We start from the raw sequence: 16,717 nt of genomic DNA on the forward strand, positions 1-16,717 counted from the left end.
CTTGTGAACACCGTGTTAGGGGGTATTTCTCTTTGCGAGAATCCTCTGGACAGTAGGCTTCGATAATCATGGCTGGGCTTGTGCGCACTGTTTATCTCAGACCCAAGGTAGAGAAACAAAAGCATATTTTTATTTTTCATATCATTCAAGCTTGTATGAAGGCGACCTTTTCCTTGCAAGCTATGTTCTACCAGTTTACTCTGCAGGCAGAAGTTCATTGAGTACGTGACCTGTAAACGGCATTACTTAGGACATCAATCATTGTCGCGATTGCCAAAAGCCAGTACCGTTCTTTAGCATCAAATTCATCTTATTCTGTGCATCAACTATCCCACCAGTATCGTAACACGTGTATAAATTCATATCATTTAAGTTAAAAACAATTTTATGCTTGGTTACCTCCGTGATGTTAGCGTGATGTTAGCGTGCGTAGTGGGCAGTACATAGTACAAATGTACATGATTTGGTGAAAGAGGGACTGCGTGAAAGTGATGATCATTTTCGAGCACCTGGAGTTCGTGAATCAGTTTTAAATTTTTTTCTTATTTTAGGCAAAAAAACAAAAAACATACCTAAAACATTTTTGTAAAGAAATAATGTCAACAAAGTTGGTTTGAGTACAGTGCATGAGTTTGTTATAAACTTGTTAGTAAATAATCAGTAAATATAAATATCCAGTAAACATAACTGCAAAAACTCGTCAAGATATGAAACAGGTGTGGCCAAAACTTCTCTGGCGGACCCTTCCAGGGTGACCAATAGTGACCAAAACTTCCATGGCAGGAACTTTCAGGATCCAGCTCAGTTTAAATAAAAATAAATCAGTCACAGTACCATTGATGTTCAGCAAATAGGGCAGAACCACATCTTGATAATATCAAAAAATTGTACGTAACCAATAAAAAATAACAATTGTTAGCATGTATGTAAGATTAATAAAAAATGCCACTATTTAGTCATAATTATGGATTTTTGTACATCCAGGGCATCAACGGAAGTAAATGAACATTTTTGTTGGATAATTCACCAAAAAAAATTGACTAAGAAGTCAGTAGTCTAAAATCGTATGCAATGAACATGTGACATTTAGCATTAGAAGTTAAAAATATTAAAAAATATAAATATGTAAAAAAAAAATGGTTTGTGTTGCAATGCACTGTTCATAAGGTTCCTCATTCAGAATATTATAATGGATGCTATAGGACTCAATAAATTAAATTCAGGATAGAAACAGGTACCATCATTCTTTAGAATTCCAGCCTCCTCTAGTGGGACATAATTTAATATAACTAAAATTGATTTTGTTTCACCACCTATCAGTGCCCCCGCCCCATAAAAGTATGCTGTTCTCCACCAATGCCTAAATATTTGTGGATATAATCCTGGAATTAGCACTTATCTGTTGATATGTTCATAATGCACAATTTTGTTTTTTTCGAAAGGTTTGTTATCATAATATATTATTATACATCTGTCACCGTAATGCCATTAGGAAATGCCAATTCCAAATATGGAAAAATTACGCGCATAAGCATCCTCTAATAATAAAAACAAACATGGCTGCCACCAGGGTTTGACCAGACTCCACACAAAGAAGTTTGCTGATACTGTTCTAAACATTTTGGATTTCGGCATCTCTGTGATGTACCGGTATCATTGGGAGGAAAAGATGTATAATAATAAGGTTATTACGAGGATACCACAAAGTATGCACTCGGACAGTACGCCGTCGCATCGACCTCAGCTGTGCGTCGGTTGATACTCGAGCTATAGTTAATTTAAGTAATTGTTGGAACGCCATCAAAGGTTTTGGCAAAATAAAAGAAATGTAGCAACTTTTTCTTCTCGTAATTGGGACGATCCACCTCCAAAATGAAGTGTTTTGTATTTAATAGCATGTTCATTAGAATGTCACAACTGCTTAAATAACTTGTGAATAATTAAACTGAAAAAGTGTAGGTTTACAAGACAAAGTTGCTACATTTTTATTTTGTTGCTCGATGAGAACCGACACTGTTGATTCCCTAAAATAGGTGCCATATCATCATCGTAAACCCTAAATGTGTAATCCCAAGATTAAAGTGATTGGTAACTATGAATAGTAAACTTTAAATTTTCTTAGACATAATATTTTCACTGAACAGCTGTTGACTAAACCAAGCTTCTATTATATACAACATAATGGAATGTGTAACAATTGTAGAGTATAAATTGACATGATGTACCACATTTTTGCTGTATTAATAAATTTGTATTTATCATATACAGTATCTTTTATTTAAATATTATTTTGGTCTTAGATTTTCTACTAAACCATGGTTTATATTTTAGATTTCATACTGGATTCCTACATACTAAAAACAGCTCCATTCTGGTCCAGTGCTGGTGTCCAAAATTTGACCACAAAGGATTGTGCATCAGAATGGTTGTACTGTGCTATTTCTCTCGTACTGTAACATGATGGACAACTACTGGATGATTCTTCATGATACCAAACGATACCAAAATAAAAACATTATAGACAGTCCTATTATTCGAACTGGATGACCAATCATGATCACCCACCAATACCAAAATAAATACTGATTTGACTGTCTTTTTGTTATTTGTAACTTATCAGATATTGTTTTCTGTTCTAGATCTATAATGCTTTGCAAGTCTCTCTGAGACCATACAGCTCTGGCACAGTAAGTATCTTGAAGGAATGAAATGAACTAGTTGATTACTAAGATTAACTATTGTGAACCTGCCATAGTGTTACCAAATACTGCAGTTGAAGAAAGTTTAGATGAAAATTGCGTCAAACTGCCATGATTTGGAAAATGTTAACTATCTGACTGAAAGATATTTTTCCCACCAAAAATTTAGTACAAAAATTCACATTTTGTGAGATTGTCATTAAATTTTATCACCATTTTGATTCATACTTTTTCAGATATTGTTTTTATTTTTGACCAAAAGGTTTATCAATTCTACAACAATTCAATTGAGAAGAAGCAGACCGTAACAAAATCAATGGTGCCAAACATTGCCACTCAAAGGGTTGGGCAACCTAATGGAATGTGTGACATGTTACTATAATAAGAAACACATATGGAACACTCTCACATATTCAAAACGCCTACAACCAGTATTAGTCCCAGGATATTTGCATAATAATACAATGTGGTAATCATTGTTGATTATGATTCAACTCTATTGTTTATTCAATATTATAAATCCCCCCCCCCCTCCCAACTCTATAGTGCTTTGGGAGGCTCACTTTGAAAAGAACCCTGGTACAACATGCATAACCTGTAAAATGGATGTCACATAGGATGTCCAATCGTGTTGATTTGATGTTAGTTGCAGTTGCTTATCTTAGAGTGTATATCCTATATCAACATTCACTGTTTTGGCATTTCTGACACGTTTTCAGGATTTGAAATTCATAGTGTCATCCTTGAACTAATGAGCTTAGTCATATTGTTTGTTTTAATTTATCATTTTCTCCCTCAGTGAATTTAAAACCCAGTTCAAATTTTAGCCTTGAACTTAAGTGCAAGTTTCATCTTTTACATTTTTACTCTACTTAGACTAATCATTTCTAACATCTTGTTTTCCAGCCCACCACCAAACTTTTCATTAATAATGAGTTTGTGGAATCTCAAACCAAAGATTGGATTGATCTTCACAACCCTGCTACCAATGAGGTGGTCACCAGAGTTCCTAAGAGTACTCAGGCTGAGATGGAACGAGCTGTGAATGCTGCATCAGAAGCATTTCCTGCATGGTCTGACACATCAATTCTTGCAAGGCAGCAAGTCATGTTTAAATTTCAAAGCCTTATCAAAGAAAATGTTGTAAGTAATATCTAACTTTTCTGACTTGGACAGTATTGACATAATTTAAAGCATTTATTTTTACATTGAATAACGTTGATTTTTATAAGAAGACGAAGACTGAAAATGGGATGGGGACATGCATATTCCCATGTGTTTGCCCATGCTTCTGTACATTCACTGAATATCATGATGATTGATTCCAGGTATTTTATATTTTAAAATCAGATTCAAAAATGCAGACCAGTGGCCTTAATGTTTTAAAGAATGTTATTCATGAGCGATATCTGACATGCCTTGACTGATTGCAATCAAACTTTACACTATAAATTTTCACTTGTAGAAATTTACACCAATTTCAAGATTTTCATAAAGTAAAAGATGTTTGTGAAAATGACTGTTGGAGGCAAGAATTGTCATTGCTAAATATTTTCACAATTTGCACTGACTGACGAAATTTGAGTAAATTTGTCTCCTTTGAAATTATAGCAGTTTCACAGTACATCATGTAACTTGTATCATTTCAAATTCTGATTGAGAAGGCTGACTTAATTTATAAATCCAAACACAAGGATTGGTTGAATTGCTTCATTAATAAAGGGCATATTAATTTGTTAATTGCAGAAAGAACTGGCTGCTTTGATTACTCTAGAGCAAGGTAAAACACTAGCTGATGCTGAAGGTGACGTAGCTAGAGGATTACGTAAGTTGATTCATTTATTCTATTATGGTTAACATCACTATTGTCCTGTTGTATTGTTTTATGAACTGACAGACACAAGTAGAAAGACATTACTGGCACTAGGTGGTTCAATCCCTAAAAAGGTGTGAAAAAAATATATAATTTCATGTTGTATGAACCCTGCTGTAGGTCCCACACTATGCATTACAGGGTATATGTGTGTGGATCAAATGCAATGTTCATAGACAATTCAACACATGGCTGAAGACAATGTGGTCAATAGTTGAATCTGTTTATATTTGATTACAGAGGTGGTAGAACATGCTTGTGGTATTACTTCTTTACAACTTGGTGAAACTTTACCAGGGATATCAAAAGACATGGACTTGTATTCGTATAGAATTCCTCTTGGAGTCACCGCTGGTATCACACCGTAAGTCAATGAATACTTATTTCTTCCTGAAATAAGTTTGCAAAATGTTCCAGGTTACAATATTTTATTTTGAAATCACATACTGGAATAAAACTAAACTTGACAATGGACATCACTTTGGCATCAACTTTATGTCAAAAAATATTTGAATTTTCATGGGACAATTTCAAATTAAATTAGGTTTAAAAACTGTAATGGCTAATTCTATACCCTGTGTAACAACTCACAATCTTAACTTCTGTTCAGTTTTCTCACTCATTGCTTTTTTCTGTAGATTCAATTTCCCAGCCATGATTCCACTTTGGGTAAGTAGTATGAAGTTGTCAATAGCATACCAGAATGTATGCACAAAGACAGTACAGAGATTGTATTCACCAATTATATAGCCTTTTATGCTGAGTGCATACTTTGTGCTATTCTCATGAAGAACTTATATTTTTCCAACTTGTAGTACTGTAATAATTTAGTAAGAGAACAACTTGAAATGTTTAGAAAATAGTTTCCCATCACTCCCTTGTAACGCTTCTATGTTCAGTTTAACAAAGGAAAGTGTTCATTTCAATGTCAATAATCCTAAATTGGTGACGTAGTTGACCTGGTATACAGGAAATGTTCGAATGAGTGCAGATTTGTTTTCGATAACCCATGTTCTGTTGATTTCACCAAGAAATAATTTACTTGTCTAAATAAGAAGATTGACATCTCACACGAAAGTCAATGTTAATTATTTTTGTTTGTTATTGCCTATAGACCCATTCCTACAGCATATTCAGAGTTACATTTAGTTTCATCAAATTGTTAAACACTACACTAATATAATAATATTACACTAATATACAGTGTCCCCTCGCTAAGTCGCGCCTCGGTAAGTCGCGATTCGGCTAAGTCGCAGGTACTTGGATGGCTCCCAAAATGTCTATTGTTTTTTGACAGCAGTTTTGAAGTACAAAGACTAATGTTTCGTGGTATAGTGTTTTTAACTAACCGTTAAAGAGACAACTTAACACCTACTGTCCGTCAATTGCTGAGACGCAATGGGTGACGGAGGCCTTACTCAAGGGGTCAACAGGGGTGTCGAGTAGTGACCGTACGTACTTCTTGGCCGGTCCCATTTTGGTATACCTCTACAAAAACTCGCTACAATGAGTTGAATTCATAGAATTCTGATCTCTATTTCTCAATTGAGCAGCATGTCAAAGCGAAAGCTATACAGCCTGTTCGTACGCCATAAACTCACGGCGATCGACCGTGTCAAACCAAGTTAAGGGTTGCACGTGGTTGAGCCCACTATTCGTGGGTGGGTAAAAAATGAAAAGTAAATTTGTTTTCAAAGTTGACCAAGAGGCGGGACTGAACAGAACAACAAGCGAAAGTGTCCGACAATGATGACACCGATAAAGCTGTTTACGTTTCTTTAAGAACGGTCTGCCGGAACTCCACTATCTGGTCCCATCACCCAATGCAAAGCTTACAACTCAGATATGACGACTTTGGGTGGTTCTTGCGATGGCAAAGAAGACGCGCTATCGACACACGCAGTCTCAATCCAAGGCGAAGCTCGATCTGGGAACATTGACGCTGTCGGAACTTTTCCCGAAAAACTGAGAGAAATTATCTATGAAGGTGGTTATTTTGACGAACATGTTTATAATTGCGATGAAACTGGTTTATTTTGGAAGCTGTTACCGTCGAAGTCGCAAGCAACGGCAAGCGGCCCACATAATATCAGACACAAACAAAATAATCAACGCAATGTTTACAGCAAACATAATCATGATTTTATTCGAATACTGCCTGACACATGTGATGATACATCAATTAACTAAACCGAGGGTTTATATGTGCTTTTTATATGTTTTTCAATGCACGACCTCCCTCTTTCACGACGTCCCTCGGTAAGTCGCGGCCCTCGATAAGTTGCGGTTTTTGCTTGGATCCCAACACCCGCAACTTAGCAAGGGGCCACTGTAACTGCATACTGTTTTAGAGAATTTGATTGATATCATGACTGAAATGAAATGTATAAGAAACATGTCTCATCTCTAGTATCCTATCGTATCAATCACATAATAGTCGTCACGGTTACATTGGTTCACATAGCCAAAGCATAGGATTAAACTCACATGGGATATCTTTTATAATATTAAAGCAGTATTGTTTTTTTTTCTCGTTAGATGTTTCCATTGGCAACGGTTTGTGGTAATACTTCAGTTATAAAACCATCTGAAAGGGATCCGGGTGCTACTATGTTATTGGTTAAACTAGCTGCCGAAGCAGGTCTACCAAAAGGAGTTGTCAATGTTATCCACGGAGCACATGATGGTGTGTATCTAAACATACTTTGTTGTGTGTGTGTGTATATGTGTGTGTGTGTGTGTATATATATATGTATATATATATATATATATATATGTTGTGTGGGTGTGTGTGAATTTTTTTTTTATTTTAATATATTTTTTTTATTGGGTACTCATAAAAATTTACATATCTGTGAATAAAGTGGTTATGCTTACATTCCTGTATAACTCAAAGTTTTTCAAAGTGACATTTCTCAAAGCTTCAGAAGAGGAATTGTTTATTGCTCAAACCCAGAACCTTCTATCTGTTCTAGTTCATACCATTTGCCCCTTTATTCCATATATGGTATTAAAGGGGACCACTTTTTTAAGTGCTGTATCATTTTATTGTTATGATTTGCTATCCAATTTTCACACTGGTAGACTCTTTTCATGTACGTTAGAATACCCTTGAAGTTGGGTTTTATATCATTCATTTTACAGTGGTAAATATGTTTCCTAACTAACAGGCTAATAAAATTTATTGTCAACGATTCGCCTGGATCTGATATTATTAAGCACATTCTGCTTGGTGGTGAATTTTGTTTTAATATCTTTCCCCAACTAAAAAGTAGGTCTCTCCAAAGTGCAACAACATATTCACATTCATAGAAGATATGTTCCAGAGTTTCTGGATTCTCCTGACAAAATGTGCACATCTGTGTAGGAAACTTTTCTGGGTTTATTTTATGAAGTTTGTCATTTGTATATAGAATGTTATGTAAAAGTTTAAACTGAAATTCACGTGTTTTGCTGTCGATACTCATTTTTATCATTAATTTGTACATTTTACTCCATTCTATTAGGCCAAGTTTCAGCATCTCTTCAAGTTTCTTTTGACTCACTGGAGGGATGAATTGCCTGTCTATTAATTCTTTTTTTATATAGGGTTTTGAGATCGCATCAAGCGGTGTTGGAATTCCAGACACCGATAAGCTTATCTCGTCTATGTCAGTGTTTTTGTATTTTAGATTTTCGGGGATGGCAGTAACAAGGCCAATCCATTTTAGTTTATGTAGTAGAGTCCATTCATTTTGGGTTATTGTTTCCCATGGTATAAGACCATTCTCGTTAAACAGGTCTGAAACTCTTTTAATTCCGTTTTCAGCCAATTCTCTATAAAAAATAGGTTTTCCGGCTATTTTTATATTTTCGTTATTCCAAATTACTTGGTTTGTGTTTGTGTAACTCATTTTAGTTTCAGCTTCCCAAATTTCAAGACATTCTCGCAGGAAGTCAGTACAGCGAATTGGTAAAAGTTTTGTTTTATAATTACATTGGAAGATGATATTACCTCCTATACTCTTAAGCTGCTCATCAATAAATAGTTTATATGGATGTTCATTATTTGGATCCACATATCTTTTAATCCATAGTAGCCTCTGTTGTTTTTTGAGGATATGCATGTCTGGGATACCCAAACCGCCCTGGCCCACACCTCCTATCATAGTTCTACGAGCAATTCTGTCTTTTCCTTCCCATATAAAATTATACACAGTCTTTTGAGCCTCCTGAATAAATTCATTCCCAACTGCAGTTGTACTCATAATATATGTGAACTGGGATATACCATAAGTTTTAATAATTTGGACTTTGCCAAAAAGAGAAAGTTTCCTGCTCTTCCAACAGTTCAAAATAATTTTCATATTGTCCATAGCTTTTTTAACATTTATTTTCCTATTTTCCTTTTGATTGTGAGAAAAGTAAATTCCTACAATTTTGATAGGAGATGTGGGCCATCTAACCCCGAACAGTTTATCTTGCCTATATTTCCATTTACCGAGCCAGACAGCTTCAGTTTTGTCCATGTTAATTCTCAGCCCTGAGCATTTCTCAAAATCCCCCAATAAGTTAAATAGCACCTCAGCAGATTTTTCGTTTGAAATGAAGCATGACATGTCATCCGCAAATGCTGCTTCTTTAATTTCTTTTCCCGATATGATAATGCCTTTGATTTCTTGTTTTGATCTAATAGCCATCAGCAGAGTTTCTAAAACTAAAATGAAGAGCATCGGAGACAGAGGGTCTCCTTGTCTGACCCCCCTTTGCAACTCAAAGTATCCCATACTATATTCGTTATTCATCACGCAACATACAATATTTGTATACAATGATTTCACCCACCTTTGAAATTGAGGACCGAATTGAAATTTCTCTAATGCCCTATCAAGATACTCCCAACTGACCGTATCAAAGGCCTTTTCAAAATCTACTGCTATTAGCAGAGCCTCCTTATCAGTTTGTTCTATGTAGTGATACACCTCACTAATTAATCTTGCATAATCACTAATATTGCGGCCTTTAACAAAAGCTGCCTGGGTTTCGCCAATTAATTCAGGGAGAACAGATTCCAATCGCTTAGCAAGACATTTGGATGCCAATTTTGCATCCACGTTCATTAATGAAATTTGCCTCCAGTTTTTCAATAAACGTTTATCTCGTCCAGGTTTTTCTATTAGTGTAATGATACTTTGTTTCTGAGAGGTCGAAAATTCTCCCTGCTCAAACGCCAAGTTTAATGAGTTCACTACCAGATTTCTTACCAGTGGCCAATATGCCTTATAAAACTCAACCGTTAAGCCATCGTTTCCTGGGCTTTTATTTTCTTTCATTGAAGTTAATGTATCAAAAATTTCCCTTGAAGTTAGAAGTCCCTCACATTTTGCCTGTGAACTTTCTGCCAGCACTGGAATTGCAGTATTATTAAGAAATTTAGTGGCCTCTATCGAATCCTTATTTGAGTACAGCCTAGAGTAAAAGGTTTTTATTTCTGTTAAAATGTCATTTGGTTGTTCTATAGTTTTATCCCCTTCTACTTTTAATTGTTTGATGCAGGATTTCTTTCTGTTATTTTTTTCCAAATTCAGAAAATATCTGTTGTTTTTTTCCCCTTTTTCATACCACCTAGCCCGTGATCTTATTATAGCACCTTCTACCTTATAATTATAATGGTCTTCTAATTTCCTTTTCATTTCTTCCATATTGCTATAATTGTCCTCATTTGGGCTGTCACTACACATCTGTTGAGTATCTTTAAGCTGTTTTTCCAAGTCCTCAATTTCCTGTTTACGGTTTCTTGCTTTTTCTTTAGTGTAATCAATTGTAAATTTTTTAATCTGGTATTTAATTAAGTCCCATAACTGACTTCTATCTATATCTTTAAATTCTTTCTGCCAGTTTTCAATCTTTTCCTTTATTAAGTTTCCATACTCTTTATCTTTGGTTAGAGTGGAGTTGAATCTCCAGTGAGCAGGACCATGTTTCTGACAAGAATTTTTTAAATGTAGCCAAACAGCGGAGTGATCCGAAGCTAAACCTGGTATAATTTCAACTTTTTTAACAATATTTTGCAAAACATCTGAAATTATTAGATAGTCCAGTCTGCTTTGTTGAATAGTAGGGCGTTTTCTACGCCAAGTAAACTGTTTTTTGTTCTCATTTCTTATTCGCCAAATGTCAACTAAGCTAAATTGTTCAGTGATATCCTCAAAAATGTCTACCGATTTAGTCCAGGCTTGGGGGTTCCCTCCTGATCTGTCCATCAAGTTATCCACTGTAAAATTCAGATCACCTCCCCAGATTATCGTACTGTTTGGATCTGGGATCATATTAGTTAACCTAATTTTTAAATCAGTTAAGAATTCAGCATGTTGTGATTTTCTATTGGGTGCATACGTGTTTAGTAGAATACATTGAGAGTTATCAATTTCAGTTTGAATCATTAAGATTCTCCCATCCGTATCCTGTGTTAGTTTATTAACTTTATCAGTATTTCTAATTATAGTCATCACTCCTCTACTGGTGGTCGTTCCATGTGAATAACTACATTTCCCCTTAAATTGAGAAGACCAGAAAATCTCATCTGCCGAGGTGCTATGTGTTTCTTGCAAATATGCTATATCAAAGTGTTTTTCTTTCAGCCAATTAGAAATTTTCTTTCTCTTGTTGTAGTCCCTGAGGCCTCTAACATTGAGGGTCACAATAGACAACTGCTCTTCTATGAATGCACATGTTTGTACTTGGTTTTACAGGAAATTTCAAAGTTGAATAAGCCCAATTTTTTTAAGTAACACAAACAAAAACAGTAAACATTAAGGACATTGGCAAAAGCCAACGGACACACGGTAACTGGAAGAAACAGTAGAGTACTGCAGCATGGGACGGCTCCCAGGTACTCAATATGAATATGTTTTTAATTATTTCATACTTATGTTGCCCGTCTAATTGTAAATATTTCCTTGTGACCCTAATTACAAGTTCTGTAATGTGAAGTCAGAGATAAACTTAATAAATGCCATGAGGGCTTCATATAATAAAAGTCTTAACTGATAGTTGGCAAGTCCTTTACCATCACAGCCTTCATTTTTCCTCTGTCGTCTTCGATCATGCAGGTCGCCGGTACACGCCACGCTATGTAACACTTTTTCTTTGGGTTTTCCCTTTGAAATTTCTTTCGGTAGAGAGCCAGTCTTTTTCTTTCGTTTAGTACACTCCTGCTCACATCGTCGGTCACGAATATTTCCTTTCCAGCATACGGGTTGTTCCGAAGACATTTAGGAGCAGCGAACAAAATATTTCTGGCAATACTGGCGTCCACGAATCCCACCTTTATAGGCCGTGGTTTCCCTGAACGAAGTGGCTGCGCTGGCACTCTATGTGCGCGTTGGATGGCCACGCGATCTCCAACGCCCCTCACTTCCATGTGGGATATGATGAATTTCACTATGAACTGGGCACAGGATTTTTCTTCTCTTTCTACCCCTTCTTCAAAGTTGAAGAAGTTCAGGTTTATTCTTCTCCCTCTGTTTTCTAAGTCTTCATTCTTTATTTCTGTTATCTTCATTCTGTTTTCTAGCTCCTTTATTTTGTCCGCCAGTTCTTCTACGTCGGCTGCTTTGGTCACGTGTTCTAGACTTTTCTCTACTTCATCGATGCGATCACTCATCTGGTTTAAATATACCTCAATGTCCGATACTTTCTTGGTTGTTTCTGTAAGTTGCTCCTTCAGTGGGTCGATTTTCGAGACTTCGTTCCTAATTGAGAACAACAGTCTGAGGACTACCGCTGATCGCTGATCTTCCGCGAGTTCCATTGCTTTTTCTAGGTCGCCATCTTGGATAATACGGTCCTGGGACTCCACAAGTTTTTTGTTCGTCGTTAGCATCTCGTCGACCTTCCTCTCTGTCGTATCGGTCTCATTTTTTCCTGTGGTTGTTGTTTTTTTCTTTTGAGGCATTATTTCGTTAAAATACGTTGTTTTTAGGCTAGTTTCCTTTCTTTTTTCCTGGAGCCGTCCGATTCGAAGCTAGTGATTGTGACGCATGCGCAGACCTCCGTGTGTGTGAATTTTGGAAACCTACAAAATGTAAAATTTAAAAATGTATTGGCACATGACTTGTCTTTGTTTATATGTGACTCTAACATTCTGCTTTTTAATTGCCTAATCAGTAAAAAGCTGCCATGTCTGTGTGATCACCTTATTAATCATTGTTTCTCTTGTTTGCAGCTGTAAACTTTATCTGTGATAACCCAGCAATTAAAGCTATTTCCTTTGTTGGCTCTGATCAAGCTGGGAAATATATTTATGAACGAGGAAGTCTGAATGGGAAACGTGTACAGAGTAATATGGGAGCTAAGAACCATGGTGTTATCATGCCTGATGCTAATAAAGAAAGCTCAATCAATCAGGTTTGTACAGTGACAATGCCAGTTATGAATGTTTTATGATTTGAAAAAAATGCAGACAAAAAACCTGTGTCTTGAAATCAAGCATACTAAGCCTTTCAGCAGTGCTTGGCAGTGGGTTGGCCATGCTCTAAACTGAAACAATTTACTTGACTGTGTGCCCTGACTGTGTGCCCTGACTGTGTGCCCTGACTGTGTATTCAGAGATGTTGCATCCAGAGTAATCCCCATTTTCTTATTAGTTGCTTGGTACCTTGAATGAGACGGATGTACCAAGATGCATTGTACTCATTGGATCAATGCTATAGTATGGCCACATTGGATGTTTTAGAGTGTAGTATATTCTAATTAGTTAAATGCAACCATGGCATCCACACAAGAAGTGTGTGTCTTCAATGGAATAAACATTTTTGCTAAAACATGACAGGATTCTATCCTAGACAGTTCTACATTGTGTTTCAATACTGCAATATTGTTAATATTGATTTGTATTTATCAATCACTCTCCCCACGATAAATTGTTAGGTAACTTTGTGTTGATAAGACGGGATTCCCAGGGTAAGTGCAGTATAGATAATACACTATTGTGTGGATGAGACGGGATTCCCAGGGTAAGTGCCGTATAGATAATACACTATTGTGTGGATGAGACGGGATTCCCAGGGTAAGTGCAGTATAGATAATACACTATTGTGTGGATGAGACGAGATTCCCAGGGTAAGTGCAGTATAGATAATACACTATTGTGTGGATGAGACGGGATTCCCAGGGTAAGTGCAGTATAGATAATACACTATTGTGTGGATGAGACGGGATTCCCAGGGTAAGTGCAGTATAGATAATACACTATTGTGTGGATAAGACGGGATTCCCAAGGTAAGTGCAGTATAGATAATACACTATTGTGTTGATGAGACGGGATTCCCAGGGTAAGTGCAGTATAGATAATACACTATTGTGTGGATGAGACGGGATTCCCAGGCGAAGTGCAGTATAGATAATACACTATTGTGTTTATAAGACGGGATTCCCAGGGTAAGTGCAGTATAGATAATACACTATTGTGTGGATGAGACGGGATTCCCAGGGTAAGTGCAGTATAGATAATACACTATTGTGTGGATGAGACGGGATTCCCAGGGTAAGTGCAGTATAGATAATACACTATTGTGTTGATGAGACGGGATTCCCAGGGTAAGTGCAGTATAGATAATACACTATTGTGTTGATGAGACAGGATTCCCAGGGTAAGTGCAGTGTAGATAATACACTATTGTGTAGATGAGACGGGATTCCCAGTGTAAGTGCAGTATAGATAATACACTATTGTGTGGATGAGACGGGATTCCCAGGGTAAGTGCAGTATAGATAATACACTATTGTGTGGATGAGAAATGTTTTTATAAATATATCATGTTGTTTTACAGCTTGTTGCTGCTGCCTTTGGTGCTGCTGGTCAACGGTGTATGGCATTGTCCACAGCAGTATTCGTAGGCGACTCTAAAGACTGGATTCCTGATTTAGTTAAAAAGGCAAAGAGTCTTAAAGTTTCTGCTGGTGAGATTAGCAGTCATTGTTTCCAAACCATTTTCTAGTAAACTTTATATTGGTGCTATGATAATATGACTTCATTTGTTGTTTACTTTATACATAGGTGTTGAAAAAGGTGCGGATCTTGGACCTCTGATTTCACCGCAGGCTAAAAGGAGGGTTTGTGATTTGGTACAAAGTGGTGTTAATGAAGGAGCTAATCTTATCTTAGATGGCACAAACATTGTTGTACAAGGATATGAGAAAGGAAACTTTGTTGGACCTACAATTTTAACCGATGTCAAGGTCAGATATTGCTTCACTTATTATTAAATTAAATAATTTTTTTTTACAAAATACAACCCTATAAATTACACCCTGTGAGCTCTCCTCCCCAATAACACTTTTTCGAACCCCTTCAGATTTCATCCTGATAACACTTCCTCATGACTTGCAACCCTACCCCCCCAAAAAAAAATTTACACCCCCCCAATCTGCAAAGCAAGTCAATATTTGGGTCTGATTGTACAGAGTATTAGATATTAGTTTTAATATTTGCTACTCAAGCATGCTCTATATGCCTTTGCACTGCACTGCACTGTTGTTGTTTACATTTTAGCCAACCTGTTTGTGGATATCTGAATTGTTAACAATGTTCACTGATAACAACTAGTTCATGAACTGCTGTGATACATACATACATATTTAATAACAGTAAACTGGTTATTGTCAATTGCACACACAAAAAGTAAACAAGTTCAATGGTCTCTGGGCCAAACCACTGGTCCATGATTGAGTTGTAACCATGTTTGTAATTATGTTATCTTTGCCTTGCAGACAAACATGAAATGTTACACAGAAGAAATATTTGGGCCTGTCTTAGTAATAATGTCAGTAGATACTTTGGATGAGGCTATACAAGTTATTAATTCCAATCCCTATGGTAACGGAACTGCTATCTTTACAACCAATGGAGCGACTGCAAGAAAGTTTACAAATGAAATTGATGTTGGGCAGGTGAGATGACTATTGCTTTGTTGCTCAAATCCTAATTTTTGTTTTAACTGACTGCTTGTGTGTGTATTTTTGTGCTTGCAAGTACAATAATTTATCTGCATGTACATAGAAACACTGGTCATATGATTGTTCATGTGACAACACTGATCATCAACTCCTGATGACCACATGTATTGACTACTTTTTGAGAAAGAAACATTTTATGCTAATAAGCATCAGGCTTGTATGTATTGTATTGTTTGTATGTACTGTGAGCAGTGTTTGGTGGTGATCGTGGTAATACATTGTATCTTGATTGCTTATTCCTGTAGATTGGAATCAACGTTCCCATTCCAGTGCCATTGCCTATGTTTTCATTTACTGGGTCAAGAGGATCCTTCCTGGGAGATTCCAATTTCTATGGAAAAGCTGTAAGTTTAATTTAATTAACAAAATGTTTCATTATTCATTTAAGTTCACTTAGCGGCAGTCTAATGAAAACTTTGGTCCAGCAAACCACAATCTGTGTTGTCGCAATTATATGCTAACTTTTAATGTGTTTCTATTTTTTTCTACAGGGTGTGAATTTCTATACACAGTTGAAGACAATAACATCGTCATGGAAAAGCGAGGACGTCTCGTATGGTAGTAAGCCAGACACAGCTTTCCCTACCCCGAAGTAACCAATTCCAGATATCATCAAATTAATATTAAATAGAATATAAACATGTACAGTAGTGCAAGGTGTTCATTTACCACTTATCCAGTCTTCCTTACTCTCTGCAGTGATTGGTTTCATGCTAATATTACAATCTTAGTTGCCAGAAAATTGTAATTGGAAAGGGTATTATAGGTATAATCTACCGGGAGTCAAAACTAGTTTTTAATACACGTTTCTAAGATCAATCTGTTAGTCATGCTTGTATTACTGTATATCACTTTAATTTTGTGACATGAATTTTTGCAACATTTTCTAGCAGCAAGTATTTCAGTGACTTGCTCGTGCTGAAAATTAAACAGTATATATATGAGATGGTGTTGTATCGCCATTGACATGTTAAGTCTTGTTTTAAGCAATAACATTGTGGATATTAGCCTTACTAATATGTGATATTGAAATTAATAAATAACCAGTGTCACTGTCAATTGTCTTAATCTTTGCCATTTACAACACTGATTGTGATGCAGCCATGCATGTTACTTCAAGAGTGTCTAGTGTGTGAAAGTTGTGCAC

General features: G+C 36.3%; 1 protein-coding gene across 1 annotated transcript; it reads left to right on the forward strand.

Moving 5' to 3' along the window:
- Nucleotides 1-28: 28 nt before the first annotated feature.
- On the forward strand, nucleotides 29-16,629 carry LOC100374314 (putative methylmalonate-semialdehyde/malonate-semialdehyde dehydrogenase [acylating], mitochondrial). Its single transcript, XM_002734138.3, has 13 exons — nucleotides 29-107; nucleotides 2,640-2,687; nucleotides 3,606-3,842; nucleotides 4,446-4,524; nucleotides 4,813-4,936; nucleotides 5,211-5,241; nucleotides 7,111-7,258; nucleotides 12,779-12,960; nucleotides 14,385-14,514; nucleotides 14,612-14,793; nucleotides 15,325-15,504; nucleotides 15,816-15,914; nucleotides 16,062-16,629. Exons 1-13 carry the CDS (start codon nucleotides 69-71, stop codon nucleotides 16,164-16,166), a joined length of 1,584 nt encoding a protein of 527 aa, XP_002734184.1. The 5' UTR covers nucleotides 29-68; the 3' UTR covers nucleotides 16,167-16,629.
- Nucleotides 16,630-16,717: the final 88 nt, after the last annotated feature.

Source organism: Saccoglossus kowalevskii, chromosome 2, assembly GCF_978046115.1.
Source record: "Saccoglossus kowalevskii chromosome 2, keSacKowa6.1, whole genome shotgun sequence".
Taxonomy (NCBI): Eukaryota; Metazoa; Hemichordata; class Enteropneusta; family Harrimaniidae; genus Saccoglossus; species Saccoglossus kowalevskii.

Bases quoted from the DNA above. Each gene is read 5' to 3' on its own strand.
- LOC100374314 (XM_002734138.3), top strand. From the start codon at position 69: ATGGCTGGGCTTGTGCGCACTGTTTATCTCAGACCCAAG. The intron at 4,525-4,812 runs GTAAGTTGATTC...ATTTGATTACAG, and splicing joins TGACGTAGCTAGAGGATTAC to AGGTGGTAGAACATGCTTGT. The intron at 12,961-14,384 runs GTTTGTACAGTG...GTTGTTTTACAG, and splicing joins AAGAAAGCTCAATCAATCAG to CTTGTTGCTGCTGCCTTTGG.